The 16,847-nt window shown below is 47.9% G+C and overlaps 1 protein-coding gene across 2 annotated transcripts in view; it reads right to left on the minus strand.

Moving 5' to 3' along the window:
- The window catches only part of LOC309415945 (CBP80/20-dependent translation initiation factor-like), a 114,186-nt gene extending 102,490 nt beyond the window's left edge, over positions 1-11,696 (minus strand). For both annotated transcript variants that reach the window (XM_082013678.1, XM_082013677.1), the window contains exons 1-2: positions 11,450-11,696; positions 5,921-6,004 (exon numbers count right to left, since the gene is read on the minus strand). In XM_082013678.1, the coding sequence (XP_081869804.1) occupies positions 5,921-6,004; positions 11,450-11,629 (264 nt within the window). In that variant the 5' untranslated portion in view covers positions 11,630-11,696. The remainder of the gene's footprint in view (positions 1-5,920; positions 6,005-11,449) is intronic.
- Between the last annotated feature and the right edge of the window lie 5,151 nt (positions 11,697-16,847).

Genomic DNA, 16,847 nt, shown 5'->3' on the forward strand with positions numbered 1-16,847 from the left:
TGGCACTTGTTGACCTATTCAACCAAATCTGGAAGAAGAATGAAGGCCTCAAAGGTAACAGCTACTGCAAGTTTCATGACAATAGAGTGGAGGAAGCTCTCCCTCAGTGGGCAGACCAGCATCACCCTGTTCGCTCTACACAAATGGAAAGTGAGGGTGATGAGACATCCTTCCACATGAGTCACTAGTAACACCAGGCCTAGAGACACCTTCCTGCATCCTCAGTAAGCAGTAGTTCTCCTAAATCAGGCAGGAAAGCAGCGAAGCATTTCACTCCCAGACCTTCAGACACCTAAGGAGATGTCTGCTTCACAAGGGGCAGTGCTGCTTCACGAGGTGTATCCTGAACAGAAGTCCCAGAGAAAGGGACTATATATTACCTAAAGGACTTGATTTCTTTCTCAGCGGTCCTCTCCAACCATAATTGAACAGGGCTGCATTCACTACATGGAGGGAGTGACACCCAGCAACTACAGGTAAAAAACCATTAAGTGACTGGTTTTCTTGGAGTTGCTCTTTCATCATGGGCAGGTCATCCCACTGACTTAAAGATCTAATTTTTCCCTCCGTCAGGCATGGCTACACCAACCTGTATTTTCTGGCAAAGCCTCAAAGTGACTCCCTGACCTTCTCTTTTTCTTTTGGAAATGAGACAAAGTGACTGCAGGATCTATCAGCACCTGCTTGTCCCAACAGATCTTCAGCGTGGTGGCCAACCTCAACCAAATTCAGTGTACAAACTGGCCCTGGGCTATGACACAAGCAAGTCAGTGAGACGGAGAACTCCAAACTGCCCCCAGGACTATCCCTCATGTTTTGCTGAGCAAGAAAACCACTGCACTTCAGATCTGGACCCAGGGATGGGCAACTAAAGCCAGACATAGGCTGTCTAATCAGCACGGAGAGTTGAATTACACCTTCAGTCTGGAGACCCTGCCAGCCTCTTCACAAGCAGCGCCCACCCACTCTCCAGTGCTGATCTGGTTAGCCAAGGATTTGGGGCATTACATGCTGCCTGCTGATGTCAGTGGGTTTAAGCTGGCACACGGACAACTTCACCGCTGACTTGAGAAGCTTACATGATGGTGGTGCTGGTCGCAGCAGCCTCAGTCCAACTCTGGACGTAGTGACGTGGCCACTGCCCAAGACCGTGATCCTCTGCCACCTGCCTCTGCAGCATCCATCGGGAAGGATTTCCTCATGTTTGACCCCAGGTGGTGAAGCAGCACTGATGCCTTCAAAAAACCATCTCTGCGCTGCTTGACGAAATAGCAAGAACAAGAGAAATCTGCACTGCTACTTCAGTTTTTGCACTTTCTATAAAATTAAGTTTCACTGTGCATTGAAATCTGCTGTACCCCAAGAGACAACCTACACACATCGCCCCATCCTGAAGGTGCTACAGGACAACCTGGAAGAGGGTTGTACTATTGCCTCTGCTTTGGCAACCTCATAGCTTTTCCAGCCATGACTTCATATGGTTGGAAGCCAAGTGCTCATCATCAGAGAGGGTTCTGAGATTCAGGGGAGACACATGAAAGAAGGACCTGAAAGGTTTGAGTGGATCTGCTCTGCTCCTACCCCATGCATAGCAGTGAAAGACACCTCCCCTTTCTGCACCTCCCCAGATGCAGGCAGGTCAGATGCCCTCTGCCTACAGTCTGAGCTCACAAGATGTGAAGCATCTCCTGCCTGGGAACATTTTGGCACTAGCACAGCACTGTGCTTTTTTTGAGTCATGGAAACATGGACTATAAAGTTTCATGTGTTATTAGCTTTGATTTTTTGCACGTTCTCATTGCTTTCCTTTTCAGCAAGACTTGGGCTGGGGTTCAGACATCCCTTGGCAGGACGTGCCGGACTCGGTGACAAGTTCACAATCCCTACAAAGCCCTCTACATCTCCATGCTACCGAACAGCACAGGACGCTCAACATCTTATGCTCTTAACTTGTCAGCACAGCCCTTGGGATGCTCTTGACCCCAGCCAGCTAGTCTTCTCCAGCCAACACCCAAGAGTGGAAACCCAGCACCTGCGCCTGCCACAAGCATGCTGCTGTTTCTACTGGCTTAATGGGAAAGCAAACCAAGTCATCTGCTCCACCACCAGCTCCTTGGTGAAGACAGCAGAAGGGTGCTACTGGCAGGATGTAGGATAATCCAGGTATGATCTACACACCCTGCCTGCTCCTTCACTGCTCAGTAGGAAGGCAACATGACTATCAATTGGAGAAGCCTCGGAGGTCCCCAACCATGTAACAAGTCTCTGCTGCACCTGGTGGGATATGGACACACATACAAATAAGCAGTAAAATAAATTCCAATCCCATTTACTGCCAACAACACAGGCTTTTGCTTGGTGATGATCAGTGACAGCCAGCCACCATGGGGGAAAAGATGGACTTGGCCAAGAAGCAGGATTTTCAGCTCTCCCTCTCCCACCGCCTGGAGAAATGGGACAAACCCGCAGAGTCGCTCTGGTTTTTGTTCATTCCCTTTCCATAAGGGGAGCCTGGAAGGGAGCTGCTGCCAGGCCTTTCATGTACCAAGAGCTCCGCTGGCTCTCTAAATACATACCATACCAGAAGTCTTTTACTTAATGAATTGCTCTCAGAAATATATCAAAGAGCTTCGTACTTGCAACAGCCTCACAAGGGGAATGTAAATAAAGTATTATATAAAATCTTCCCATTGGACCTTTTTAGGAAAAAGAATAAATCCAAACATAAAAAGATTTAAAATTATTCCATTACCTAAACTCTTCTCCCTTATAGAAGCGATACGGTGCTCAGATAGTATCTTGCGTTCACTGGTGGAGTGGTCTTCACCCCAGGGGCTCACACGGTGCTAGCAGATCTTCCGGGAGGTACGGCTCAAAATGCAGTGGGGCTTAGCGGAGCACGGCAATACCATGCAGCAAACGAAAGCTTTCGCAGTGGGAAACAAGGAGACTATTGGTGAGCTGAATATAATTATGAAACCAGGATCTTCTCGGCACACCAGGAGTTCACAAAATCTATGTCATGAGATCTGCCATGAGCAAGTTGTCTTCTCACACCCGCCTGCCCAGAGAACTGGAAAGACCAGAGTAAAAGGTTCCTAGGAGGAATTTTCCCCATTTGTAAGCCACTGCTTTGTACGGGATGCACAAGTGCCAGCCTACAGACACTGACCCCCACATAGTCTTCCACAGCTGCTAATAGCAGATGTCTCACCAAGGAGTGTAAGAGGAGGGCAAGTATGGGGTGGTCTTTCCCAGAATAGCCAACAGCGTCAGAAAAACAGCAATTTAGGAATATCCTGGACTTAAGGTTGCATCAAGACACCTTATTCTTACCCATAAATTGTACATTATCCAGGAATTGCTCCCAGCCCCACACTTTTACAACATCCCGTGGATGCTTATATACACGCATACCACACCGAAATGTCTATATAAACACATAATACACCTACATACACACGAAAAATCTTCCTTTTATTTGCCTTAAACTTGCTGGATCCTAGAGATGAGAATTTCAAAGGCATCCGGTACTTAGGGATGCAGAGGGGGGTTTTCAGCCATGGGAAAGTCAGCTTTACTCTAGGCTTCCCTATAACCTTTAGGAAGCCAATTACTTCTGAAAATGCAGCCCTGGACTACTCTGCCGTCACAGAAAAGGAACCAGATGCTGAATATATTTCCAGGACTAACCTGGATTTCCATATAAATGCCCTTTCTGATTGTCACGTTAGAACTATGTAAGGCATATCATGGTCACCGATATATAACATTTTCATAGTAGCTGAAGCCAACAGAAATCTCACATCCAAATATTTTTCAACTAAGACCAGTGCGTATTGCACAACCAGCAATGCAGAATTCTCAGCTGGAAATAAAATAGAAAAACCAGGAATTTGATTTTCCAAACAAACCCCTCAAAATCCATAAAAAATTGCAACAAAAACCCCTTAACAACCCTTGGGAAATAATTAGCCAGCTTTTCCCTTAGCAGGTTTGAAGAGTGATTGATAATTTACATTCAAGACAAACACCTTATTAATGAATTTTTTTTTTTTCATGTTTAAAGCTACTAGTGAAAAATCAACAGCCAGAAACAGTAATAAAACTGAACCTAGTCCTCACCAGCAGAGTTACACTCATATATCAGTAACAGCAAGAGAAACGCTCGCCTGGACAGAAGAACAATAGCTTGCAGCTCCTCCTTGGTGCCAAGGAAAATTTGTTACTTGCTGTTAAAGGAAGCCCAACATGGAGAGACATAATTATTAGCTCCGCTGCAGGCTGGGAGAGAGCCCAAATGCAGGGAAAACAGCTTGGGCATCAGTGAATGTTATTTGCATAGAGAAAACAAGCTCCGTGCTGGAGGAGATCAAATAGGTTTAATGCCCAGGAAAAAAAATTAAAAAAATAAAACACCCCCACAAGTTGAAACAAAAGAGAGCACGGCACAAGGTAGATGGAAGATGTCAGGGCTGCGTTGATTGGAGTCAGGAAAGCATCACTCGTGTGTGTCTCCTGCATCTTCCTGTGGTATCCACCAGAGACTGGCATGTCAGCTGAGCCCTCATGAGGGGTGAAGAGCCAGGGACCTTCTTCTCCAGGGAAAACACGCCGTCCCGCTAACACCCCGCAGAACCCAAGGAGACCCAAGGGAAATGGCCAGCCTCCCGGCTGAATTTCAAGCAGCCGGCTGCGGCGGTGGGAGGGAGCCCAGCCGGGGTTTTGCTGCTCAATATTTCAGAGCAGATCAAAGCTATAATAAATTAAATCCACAGTTCCATCTGCCACTTTCAGAGGTTCATCTGAAGTAGCGTCTCCGTACAGCACGCACCTTCCTACACAAAGAGATCCTGCCTTTGTGTGCTTGTATAGATGCTCCCGGCATCCTTGCATCCAGGCACACGGCGGGGAGGAGACACGTGAGCCCTGTGTGAGAAGAAGCCATGCCCAAAACAGGATGCAGAAGCTGCAATACGCAGGGCTTAGACCAGCACAGGCTCTTGTACTGCCCTGCAAGGGGCTCCCAGGCTTTCTCCTGTGGCAAGGGCCAGACCTCATGCATAGGAGGACATCAAGCAGGGCAAGAGCACCAAAACCACCAGCCTGAAGCCCCTTCTCCAGAGGGAGCTCCATCAGCCACAGCAACTGCAAATGCTGCTCCACCCTTTCCTGCAGCCAGCTTGGTCTTACATCTCCTTGGGCAAACACTGCTTTTACGGGGTGATAGTCTCATGGTGGCACAGCAGGTCCTCAACCAGGTGACAACAGCCAAACTTATGCCTCCACCCTACCCAACCCTCTCCCATGCTGCTGCTCGCACAGAGGAGGGACAGCCACCTCCAGCGATGCCAGCAGAGCTTGGTAAATACTCTTCACTGATGTTCACACCATGTACAACCACCAAAACCGACTCACACCTGGCTTCTGTCATTGCAAACCCAACGCAGGCTCTCAGCATTTGCAAATTTTGCTGCTTCTCCTAGATCACCCTCTCAGCTATTTAATCCTTTTCCCTGCAACACCACCCTTGTGCTGCAGCACACAACCAAGAAGCACAGCTACAGAAAGATCCCTCATCCCAGCTACATGTCATACTTCCAAGTCAGCTTTGATGCTCCAAATAAGTCCCTCGCACAAATGGCAATAAGAAACTCTTCAGGAGTAAATGGGACACTCCATATTTTTTTCCTCTTTATCACAGAGCAATAAGCTCCTGGTCAGAGCACCCATCCGCACGTTGGGATGTTGCCCATCTCCCACGGTTTCAGCAGAAGCGAGTTTTCGGATGCCGAGCAGAGGGACACATCTCCCCTTCCACAGCAAAGGGAAAGTTGGCAGTGCGGGCAGCGCTGCCAGATGAGGCAGTACAAGAACAAATGCAAAGGTTTGGTGAGGAAGAGCTAAACACAACCCCTACCTGATTGTGTTCGTGAGACGACGAGCCCTTCCCTCGGGATGGGGAACAGCTGCCATCAAGCTGCTCGCTACAATCTGCCGTCCACTGTAAAAGGGATAAAAAAAGGGATTGTGTAAAATAATAGCCAGGCTGGGGAAAACTGCTGTGTCAGTCCACAGCGCACAGCAAACACCATCCGGCTGCAGGCATCACTGTTTGCATGTGGCTCCCCCCTCTTTTTGAGGATGATCCCAAAGGCTTTGGCTCGGAAATGCTCCACCCGCTGACGGTGAGCAGAGGGAAGATGCAGGAACAATTGCAGGAAGGCACCTGAAATGATGCTTTGCAATAAAAATTATCCTCAGTATTTCCTTGCAGACTCCAACGGTGTTCAGTATCTCAGGCGCGTGGTATGCACCAGGACAGCTTGACTTGATGACTCTTTTCCATGGAGTCTTCCATGGACAGTTGAGAATTTTCGGCTTTTCCCAATTCTGTTCACCTCAGGGACAAATACAAGTCAAAAACCTGTGTTTTTATTTTAAACAAAACAGAAAACAGACCTCAAAGCTGCAGGTTTGGCTACTGGCATATGCCACAGCTGCGATGGGCAGCCTGGACAGCAGCCCTGCCATCACACCAGCTTCGCCCCATGGTGGAGGACATGGGCATTGGAGGACTTCTCGGCCATAGTGGGAGGTCAGCACTGCTCATGGCAGAGGCGAGCAGCTCTGGAATATCACAGAATCACTGAATCACTAAGGTTGGAAAGAACCTTCAAGATCATCAAGTCCAACCATTAATCCAGCGCCACCATGTCCCCTAAACCATGTCCTGAAGCGCCACATCCACAAGTTTTTTGAACACTTCCAGAGATGGTGACTCCACCACCTCCCTGGGCAGCCTGTTCCAATGCCTGACCACCCTCTCAGTGGAAGAAATTTTTCCTAATATCCAACCTAAACCTCCCCTGGCACAACTCGAAGTCATTTCCTCTCGTCTTAGCGCTAGTTAGTTGGGAGAAGAGACCAACACCCACCTCACCACAACCCCCTTTCAGGTAGTTGTAGAGAGCGATAAGGTCTCCCCTCAGGCTCCTCTTCTCCAGACTGAACACCCCCAGTTCCCTCAGCCGCTCCTCATCAGACTTGTGCTCCAGACCCCTCACCAGGTGAGAATGACCTGCTGTTTCTCCCAGGGTTTGACAGCAAGGTGCTTCCACCAAAATAATTCGATTTGGGATCATTGGGGGTTCCCCTCCAAATAAATGAAGGTTTGCATCATACAGGGGAAAACAAAAAATATCAAGCAAATAAACATAAAAGAGGCTGCTTAATCCTAAAGTCATTTTGTTGCCCCCTCCCCCCAAGTTGAGACTGAACCTTGGTGACCAGTTGCATTTCTGAGGTCTTTCATCCTGGAGGCACTTGGCTGCTCCAGAGACACTCAGTACTTCAATGCCATCACCAAGGCTGATGTGCCAAGAAAAATGAAAATTTAATTCTGTACAAACAGCAACTACCTGAGAGCTTCTTGATAGGTACGGATGAATCAACAACTGAGAGGAAGAACCACCACTAGAACTGCCCATCATCCCTGCAGAGCTCTGCCCTCAGCGGAAAGCCCATGCTAGCTCAACCAGATGGGAAACCCCAGCCTCGCCTTTCATGAGCTCTTTATTGAGCTACCCGTTGCTCTCCTGCCACCTCTTCTGACCTACCCGGAGAAGCTCATGACACTATCACACTTGAGAGGCTTCTGCTAGACCCTATGCATATCTGCTTTAACAATTTTGAGTGCAACCACATGCCTGGAAAGTTCTCTCAAGGTACAGCTCACCCATTATTATGTCCAAAGCCAAAAGAAAACTGCATTTTCCCTTCGACTTTCCTCCTTTTTTCTGGTGGGAGCAAGGCTGGAGACAATGCCATGATGGAAATGTCCACACTCTGGGATTCTCTGGACTGGAGATGGATTCAGCTCCTCTGAGAGTGGCGTGGAGGACGGAGGAGCGTGCAATGTGTCTTTCCTTCCTTCCCCCAGCACAGAGAACACTTATGTGGGAATGGGGTACCATCTGAGCACCTCACACACATGGGTGAGTGGATTTATCCTCTCTCAGGCAGGGAAAACATTATGACAGCCACCAGGAAACGAACTGCAGAGAGATTAAGTAACTTGCCCAAAGTTAAAGATTAAGTTGTTGGCGGAATCTTGCAGTTAAAAACAATTTTCTTGGTCTCACTCCAGTGCCTTCACCATAAACCCATCCTTTTTCCTCCAGTTCTCATTAAGAGAGAACATGTCACCTTCAATCAGGCTGGTTTCCTACAAGCTGCAGGATACGGGAGTGCTTATTGCTTGCTTTGATAAGAAGTGATCAGGAAGAGAAAACCAGAAATAAAAATTCCTGGTTATTTCTTATATAAATTTGGAGAACGAGGTGGGAAAATGAATAGGTTTGGGACACAACAGGTAATTCCTTCCTAACACATCCCTTAAGACATGGCTCGATAAAAGCAGGTGACCTGTGTAAAAGCCCATCCTCACTTCTTGTCCCATGTACAGCCCTAAAAATATGAAATACTCCATTTTGCTGGAGTTTCACGTAGGAATCCTAATTAAACTAAGACACCGATGGTCTGGGGTACAACCATATTTAGCTGCTTCATTTGAGATGCCTCTAAAAGTGGTTTAATTAAAAGGTTCAATGTTCAGATCTTTCATTATTATTCATTTTTCTTTTGAAAATAAAACATGACCATCTTTAAAGGCAGCATCCCTAGCATTGTCATAAAAACCCACAGCAGCTCCTGTTTTTCAGGGTAGATGGAGGGAAGTTAAAATCCTGTTTCCACAACTGGAGGATGGATTTGGTTGTGGCAACCAAAGATCTTAATGCAAAAATTTGTACACAGGCTGCCATGAGAATTAGCAACTTTTGTCCTGAAGATGGACAGAGGTGTGGATAGCCTGCAAGTGGTTGTAAAATTTTGACTATTAATTTATTTCTAATTCAATAGTATTTCTAAACTTGACATATTAAATAAAGCAGTGCTTGCCTGTTTGACCTGAAGCCCCTCTAAAGCATCACTTCAAACACAACCATTTTCCAGCCTCAGGTTAAAAAAATGCACTATAAAAAACTCTGGATCACTTGATTTTTAAATTTATTTTATCCCACTTCTAACAGCTTTGATCCTCAAATTGTAAAAGACCTCTTCATCAAAATCTATTCTTAAAAAGGTTCCTTTGACTGGTTATTTCTTTACACCAAGCTAATATATAAAAGGTCCAAGGCTCTGGATCAGATCCTCAGCTCCAGCAAACCTGCGTAGCTCAGGTAAATCAGACAAACACTGCTGATATCAGGTAAGGATGGGAATCACAGGATGGTTCAGGTTAGAAGGCACCTTTCAAGGCCACCTGGTCCAACCCCCTGCAGTGAGCAGGGACATCTGCAACCAGAGCAGGGTGCTCAGAGCCCCGTCCAGCCTGATCTGGGATGTTTCCAGGGATAGGGCATCGACCACCTCTCGGGGTGACCTGGGACAGGGGTTCACCACTCTCAGCGTGAAAAATGCCTTCCTTAGATCTTAGATCTTCCTTAGCTGACCCCCCCCCAGCTCTCCCAGCCTGTCCTCCCAGCAGAGGGGTTCCAGCCCTCGGAGCGTTGCTGGGGCCTCCTCTGGCCCCGCTCCAACAGGTCCATGTCTCTCCTGTGCCGAGGGCTCCAGAGCTGGACGCAGCCCTGCAGGGGGGTCTCCCCAGAGCGGGGCAGAGGGGCAGAATCCCCCCCCTCGCCCTGCTGGCCACGCGGCTTTGGGGGCAGCCCAGGACACAGTTGGCTTCTGGGCTGGGAGCGCACATTGCCGGCTCGTGTCCAGCTTTTCATCCCCCAGGACCCCCAAGTCCCTCTCGGCAGGGCTGCTCTCCATCCCTTCACCCCCAGCCTGGGCTGATACCGGGGGTTGCCCCGACCCAGGGGCAGGACCCTGCACTTGACCTTGTGGAACCTCAGGAGTGGAAAGAAAGGTCCTCTCTGATGGACTTGAGGACATTGGCTTTTGTGATCCCCACTACCAGCACATGGGTTGCATGGGACAGGAGAAGTGGGCACCTCCAGCAGCTGGCAGGAGAGCCCCTTGCCCTCATTACCCGAACTGCTCCTCCCAATTTAACGGCAGAACAAAACCACAGGGAAGCAGGGCCTCAACTGTAAGCAATTAATAGACTTCAGTGTGAAATGAGAGATAAAATGACCCGCAACAAAACTTCTCTGCATACTGGAGCAGGTTGTGGTCCTCAACAAACCCAGCTTGGACTCTGCCCTCCCCATCATCGCACCCTCACCTTGGCTTTGCCACGCAGCCTCATTAGCCGTTAAGCTAACGTTAAAGCTTAATGTGAAGTGGTCAAAGGATCTCTCCTTGGGATCAGTCTCCCTTGTACCTCATATAAAAAGACAAAGACCCAAATGAGGCCAGCAGAGCCCTCCAGCAGCTCAAACACATCTAATGATGGACATATCCTTACCCTTATGACCGTTTAGTCTTATTATTGTTATTTCATCCTCGTAACCAGTATGTAAGTGGTCTCTAACCTAAATATTTTATGCTACCAGAAGCTCTGCGGGGTAAGAAAGCACCTCTATCACAAATGGAGGATCACGGCAGCCTTACAAGCCCAAGGGCACAGACGAGATCTCACACCTCCCCGCACCATGGGCTCCTTATCCCTTTGACAGTTCACATCTTCAGCACGCATCTGGCACACCATGGCGCCAGAATACAAACCATTTCCCTCTGAACAACAACAACAGTTCAGGACGTTTCATTTCTCCTTCATCTCTCCTAAAATGTCCACTTTAGGAACAAACCTAGCTAGGACCATGTCATTCCTAATGACAACACCAAACTACATCCCTGCTAAAACCACCCCTCTGTTTGCTGGGTATTCCCATCCTCTGAAATACAGCAATTTCCTTCTCTGACATAGCAGCCATGAAGCAAGCAAACAGGTTATTACAAATACTAAAATGCCCACAAGAACCACACTTTTGAGGAGCATTTGGGGCTTTTGATTGATCTTCTGGTCTTGGTTGTTTCATGAACACCCCTGTGCATATGATGGGAACATATCTCACAAGCAAGCATCTCTGCCGCTGCAGCCCCTTCCCAATCCCTCCAGGATTTTTCCAACCTGGCAAAGCAGGATGCTGTTTGTGATGGAGAGAGGCACCCTTCATTTACAAATGAAATGTCCTTCATTTATAAATGGGAACCTTGGAGAAGTCAAAAAGCTTCAGGGCACGCATCTTGAGACCATGGAAAAACAAAATCCAGTTGGCAGGAGACCTCTACCAACTGGCTGGAGACCCCGTATCCTCCTGAAGATGCAAGCTGCCCCAAACCCAGTCTTTTATTATGTCCTGCTTTACACCCCAATGCTCAAAAAGCTGCTTCAAGTGGATGCGCATCCCCAACCCAGGTGACAAGCCACCAGCGTCCCCCAGCCCCTCACCCACTCCACACTGTGCCCTTCACCCACCTGCGAGATGTGGGACTGCGTCTTCTCGCTCTCGCCATCCCCCTCTGTTTTATCCGTCAGCAGCCCCTGGACCTGATACTCCAGGACGTAGCTGTCAATGAAACGCTCCAGCTCCTCGATCTCCTGAGAGCGGCTGCTCCCCGCCTCTGATGAGGCCGATGCCACCGACGAGTTCTCCATCCCTTCAGGAGAGATGCCGAGAACGGAGGGGGCCTGAGAAAGCAAAATAAAAAAAAGCAAGAAATTATTTCCCAGTAATTATAAAAAGGTTAAAAAACAGTAGCCAGTTACCACAGGCAGGATACTTCCGCTGTATATCCAACACCATTTATAATAATCCTAGGTGATCATATTTAAGAGTTTCCATGCGTACACAAAGAAAAGAAGTCCCATTTCTATAATATTCCTACATCCAAGGACAACAATGGACGTTTTGCTTATCATCCTTCTTAAAAGCCAAGGTACTGAAAACCTCCAGACACAGGCACAAGAGAAAAATTTAAAAGCTTAATTTAAAAAGCCCAAGGCATTAGCTGTGCTGGATAAGGGTAATAAGCTGGGGATGATGGACAGGGGTGTGAGGAAGAGGATGGTAATTGAAAAGCTTCTCTAGGATGGCAGCAGTAAATGATGCTGTGTCAACAGTGCGACTGTAAATGGTCCAGCAAGGAGGTTTGCACGTGAAACAGAGATCAAACCAGAATCTATTTTTAAAACCTCTCATTGTTAAAAATGGATTAGAAAAAGCAAAAAAAGGGAAAACCCCTGCAAAACAACAAAGCATGTTCTGCATCAACCAGTCGACTTGCAACCACAGAAGAAACGATGCTCTCCGTCTGAGCTCCGTGCCAGCACAGCCCCAAGCCCTTGCCACAGCAAAGGTATCACCTTCATGGAGGCACAAGCCCACGTTCATCTTGACCAGACATGAGTGCTGCTTCTCCCAAACCGAGTCCTGCTCTGCTGGTCCAACAAGTGCTGTGGAACCATGGTTTTGCTGGCTGGAGCAACATGAAAAGGTCCTTTCCCGGTTCCGAGGGGCCAATGCTTCCAGAGGGATAAAACCCTTGCCCACCTCACCAGCTTGAGAGCATGAGCTCTGCAGGAGAACAGCTCTACAGAAGACACAGGGGCTTTATGATTCTTTTAAGATAAAGCATCCTCAGGATGCAAACTGATTCCAGGAAACCAGCAGATAGCACAACCAAGACACAAACCTTCAGAGGTGAGAGCCTGAATCACTAAATGTTCTGTATGTAGGGTTTTAACATCTTCTTGCTGGTTAAAGTTAAAATACAGAGCAGAGTAGAAAGAGAATGCTGTGCAAGGATGTGAGCAAGAAGGACATTGAGGTGCTGGAGCATGCCCAGAGAAGGGCAACGAAGCTGGTGAGGGAGCTGGAGCACAAGTCTGATGAGGAGCGGCTGAGGGAACTGGGGGTGTTTAGTCTGGAGAAAAGGAGGTTGAGGGGAGACCTTATCACTCTCTACAACTACCTGAAAGGGGGTTGTGGCGAGGTGGGGGTTGGTCTCTTCTCCCAACTAACTAGCGATAGGATGAGAGGAAACGGCCTCAAGTTGCGCCAGGGGAGGTTTAGATTGGAGATTAGGAAAAATTTCTTTACCAAGAGAGTGGTCAAACATTGGCACAGGCTGCCCAGGGAGGTGGTGGAGTCACCATCACTGGAAGTGTTCAAAAAACATGTGGATGTGGCACTTCGGGACATGGTTTAGGGGGCATGGTGGTGTTGGGTTGATGGTTGGACCCTCCGGTTTCTGCTCCAGGAGCACAGCCATCTCCTAAATATGTATATGTAGATTATGACTAGCAGAATAAGAAGCCATTATCCAGGGGCTTAAATTGCAAACCCTATTAGGATAGTCTTGTTTAGGGCACAGATCATCAAGGAATTAAGTGTTCTGCTGTTTCTGATCAAAGCCAGATCCCTCTACATCCCCAGCCACTTTCCAAAGCCAACACATGAGAATGGATACACCAGCCCACATACATCTCCTCAATTGATGCAAGAGACTGAACTCAAACCACTTTCATCTCCTCTGAACCATATAGTGAATTAAAAACCGTAGCAAATCCTGCAGGTCTCCCTTAGCCAGGGAATGATTCCATAAGGATGTCAACAGCTGACATCCAGATCATCTGAAGATGCGCACCTAATGAAGAAAAGCTGATGAAACCTCAAATGAAGCATTGCTAGTAAGGGCAGCTCTAATGATGTTCAGGTGGATGCTCCTGTGATCACCATGTGCACCTACCCAGTGCATCCATCCCAGACAACACACTCCTTTGAAAGTTGTCCGTTGTTTTCCAGCAACAGACAGGACATCCCCTTCATGTCACTGAAATGCTACCTTCTCAGGCATAGAACAAGGCAGTTCCACAAACCACACCATCACCAAGGACAGAAACGAAACGGACATTCCACATGCAAGCAAAAGGCACGGAGAGGTCCTCCTGTGGTCTCCTGAGATGGAAACAGCATCAGGAGACCTTCACCCAGATGAAAGTGGCTACGGATACTTCCTTCAAACAAGACTTAGGTTTACAAGACTTCCAAAGCCCAGGTTGGAGCAAGGAGCCACAGCCTGTACATCTAACAGTGGCTGCATATTGCATGGTCAACACAAGAGCTTCCAGTCTGTAAGGACCACACACCTCGTCGTGCAAGCAAGGACAGGTAGAGTTTGCTCTGAGGAGGGGACTGCCACCACCCAAACCACCCTCTCACATGGTCCTCTCTCCTGCCCATGCCTGGGGTGCCCAGAGGCACAGAGCAGGCAGCCGGGACCATTCCAGCTGCAAACCCCTGCAGATGACACTCTTCAAGTCCTGCACTTCAGTACTCATCGCCAGATTTCCTGGGAGGTCTCTCCTCAAGGTACTGACCCAACCAGGAGCTGCTTGATTTGCAAACATGGGCTGAACCCACAACAGCAAGGACAAGAAAGAACAAAAAAAAGTATTTTCCATGTGACATAAAACCTCTGGGACTCATTGCTGTGGGAGACAGGACCACTCTGGGGGGCTGACACCACTTCTTTGGCCATCAGTCAGGTGCTGGCTCTAAGTTCACCCCAAGCTTCGTATCCCCCATCCAGAGCAGCTGTGGTGAGTGATGGGGAGGGGCTCAGCATCCGCATTGTCCCCCACCCAAGCACTGTGGAGGGAGCTCCACAACCCCTCTCCTCCTTATTTCTCCATGGCTGAAGGCCACTCACACCTTAAAGAAAAGAAACCATCAACTCCTGTACCTGGGCTGGGTATGTTTACACACAAATTAATCTCTGGACCAGTGTCTTTCGGTAAGACTTAAACTCCTCCTCCCCTGCAGTTAGGAGGGAGAAGACACAAGAGCTCCCACCACATTGCAGGACGCCAAGACTTCATCCCTCACCCTCTCCTTCATCAGGAACTGGTATTTACAGTCCGTTTTGAGACGAGTATAAAATTACGAAGCAAATTTGGAGTGAGTCACACACCATCCGGAAGAGAAGGAAAAAAAAAAAAATCTGTTCCCAGCTCGTGTAATTTCCAACTCCTGAACTATTTCTCATCTGTCACTTCTGAACAATTGTGGCTTCATTTGGAAACTGCCGAGAACGAGCAGTTCTGGCCTAAGGACTTCATCTGCTCAAAGAATTATTCCCAAATGTGCCCAGACTGTCAAAAAGGCTCATTATGTAGATCAATATCACACATTAGCTCCTGAACAAAAATCATGTGGCGCATTAAAAAGGAGAAAGAAAAAAAAATAGGCAAGAGAGGAGCCCCAGAGAACATGGAGCCCTGGAGAAGGGCATGTTTCTCCCCTTTTAGCTAATTAGTGCCAATTACCAAATGGAAAGCACCAATTATTAAATAGAAAGTGCTAAAGAAAGAGTTGGGAGAATAAGTCCCAACTGCAATGAGTCCCAGAGGGCACAATGGCGTGGGGAGGTGACAACATGAGGTAGGGGACAGCTGATACAGGTGGCAACACTTGGGATGGAGCAAGCAGAGCCAGAAGGTATCCTCCATCCCCTGGGGCCACACAACACAAAGCGAAGGGGTTTTGCCTATTTTATTTTATTTTGAAGCTGGCACTGGAGGAAATCCAAGCCTAGGGCTCTGCACTGGGGATGCTCCCCCTTGAACACGCGTGACAAAGCAGAAAGCAGAGCAAGGGCTAATACACACGACTCCACTTTTCGGGTGCCCACCCCATGCCCAAGCAGCATTTTGTTGATTAAGCAACAGGAGAGATGGTGGACTGAAAGGGAATGGGTTTGTCAGAAGTCACCACGTCCGGCAAATGAGCACAAACCACGTATTTGAGATATTTAAGGGTCTCTAGTAGGAAACTCTTAAAACCAAGTCACCTTGCAGTACCTTCACCTCTCTCTAAAGGAAACCAGAACTCAGCAGGAAAAAATCTCCCCTATGTTTAAGGATGATGAGTTACCACATACACCTGGGATAGGATCATCACTGTACACAAAGATCCCTAGAGCAGATGTCCAGGTATGGACGACGAGTTGGTTGACATCTAACCCTTATAATAAGATAAAAGACTAGCAAGTCATGGTCTGTAATCTTCTTTGCAAGCTCAGTCTACACCAAGTCGCTGTGAATCACGTAATGACACAGAGACTGACCACCCAATGGGGACATCCCAGTGTGCCAGCTGTGCCAGGGCCACTGCCAATACGGCACCATCACCCAACGCAGGGCATCAATAAAGAGGCTCAATAAGCTGAGGAACATCTGGACTTTGTGGCACCTCCTGGCACTCCCTCAGAGCGACCAGCTCTGGGTTTTCTGATTTTGTTCTTTGAATTCCCTTTCTGACCAGGCTCCCTTCCTCTGTTGGGCTTCATGGTTAGGACCACACATGCCTGACCACTACAGCAGTGGGATAATACCCAAATTTGATGCTGATCCTGCTTTGGGCAAGCGGTTGGACTTAGAAACCTCCTGAAGTCTTCTCTGGCCTGAATGTTTTTTTGATTCCATGAGATGATCAAGCACTTCATCACCTTAAGAAAGCCTTCTCTGCTCTCTCAGCCTACTTTCCATACTTCATGCTGAGCAGTCTGTTCCAGTTTAGATGAGACTCTCCTAGTTATCATGCAACTGCCTTCCCCACTTCCACCAGCCTGCCCAGAAATGTCCCAAAGTTCACATGAGGGTTGTTTTGGTCACCATCCTCGAAGCTTTTTCTAGGCAGGGATTTTTCACCTGTTACCCATTGATTTCTGGGCTCTACCTAATTTTACCAACTGTGAGATGCACGTATATAAAATGTGCTTGACAAAACAAAACCAAGCCAATCACAAGTTTACAGAGGCCCATTTGCTGGGTCCTGCAAGTTGGTTCCTGGACCCAGCAGCCTGGCCATTTA

Source organism: Phaethon aethereus (assembly GCF_964289735.1).
Source record: "Phaethon aethereus genome assembly, chromosome: Z".
Classification (NCBI taxonomy): domain Eukaryota; kingdom Metazoa; phylum Chordata; class Aves; order Phaethontiformes; family Phaethontidae; genus Phaethon; species Phaethon aethereus.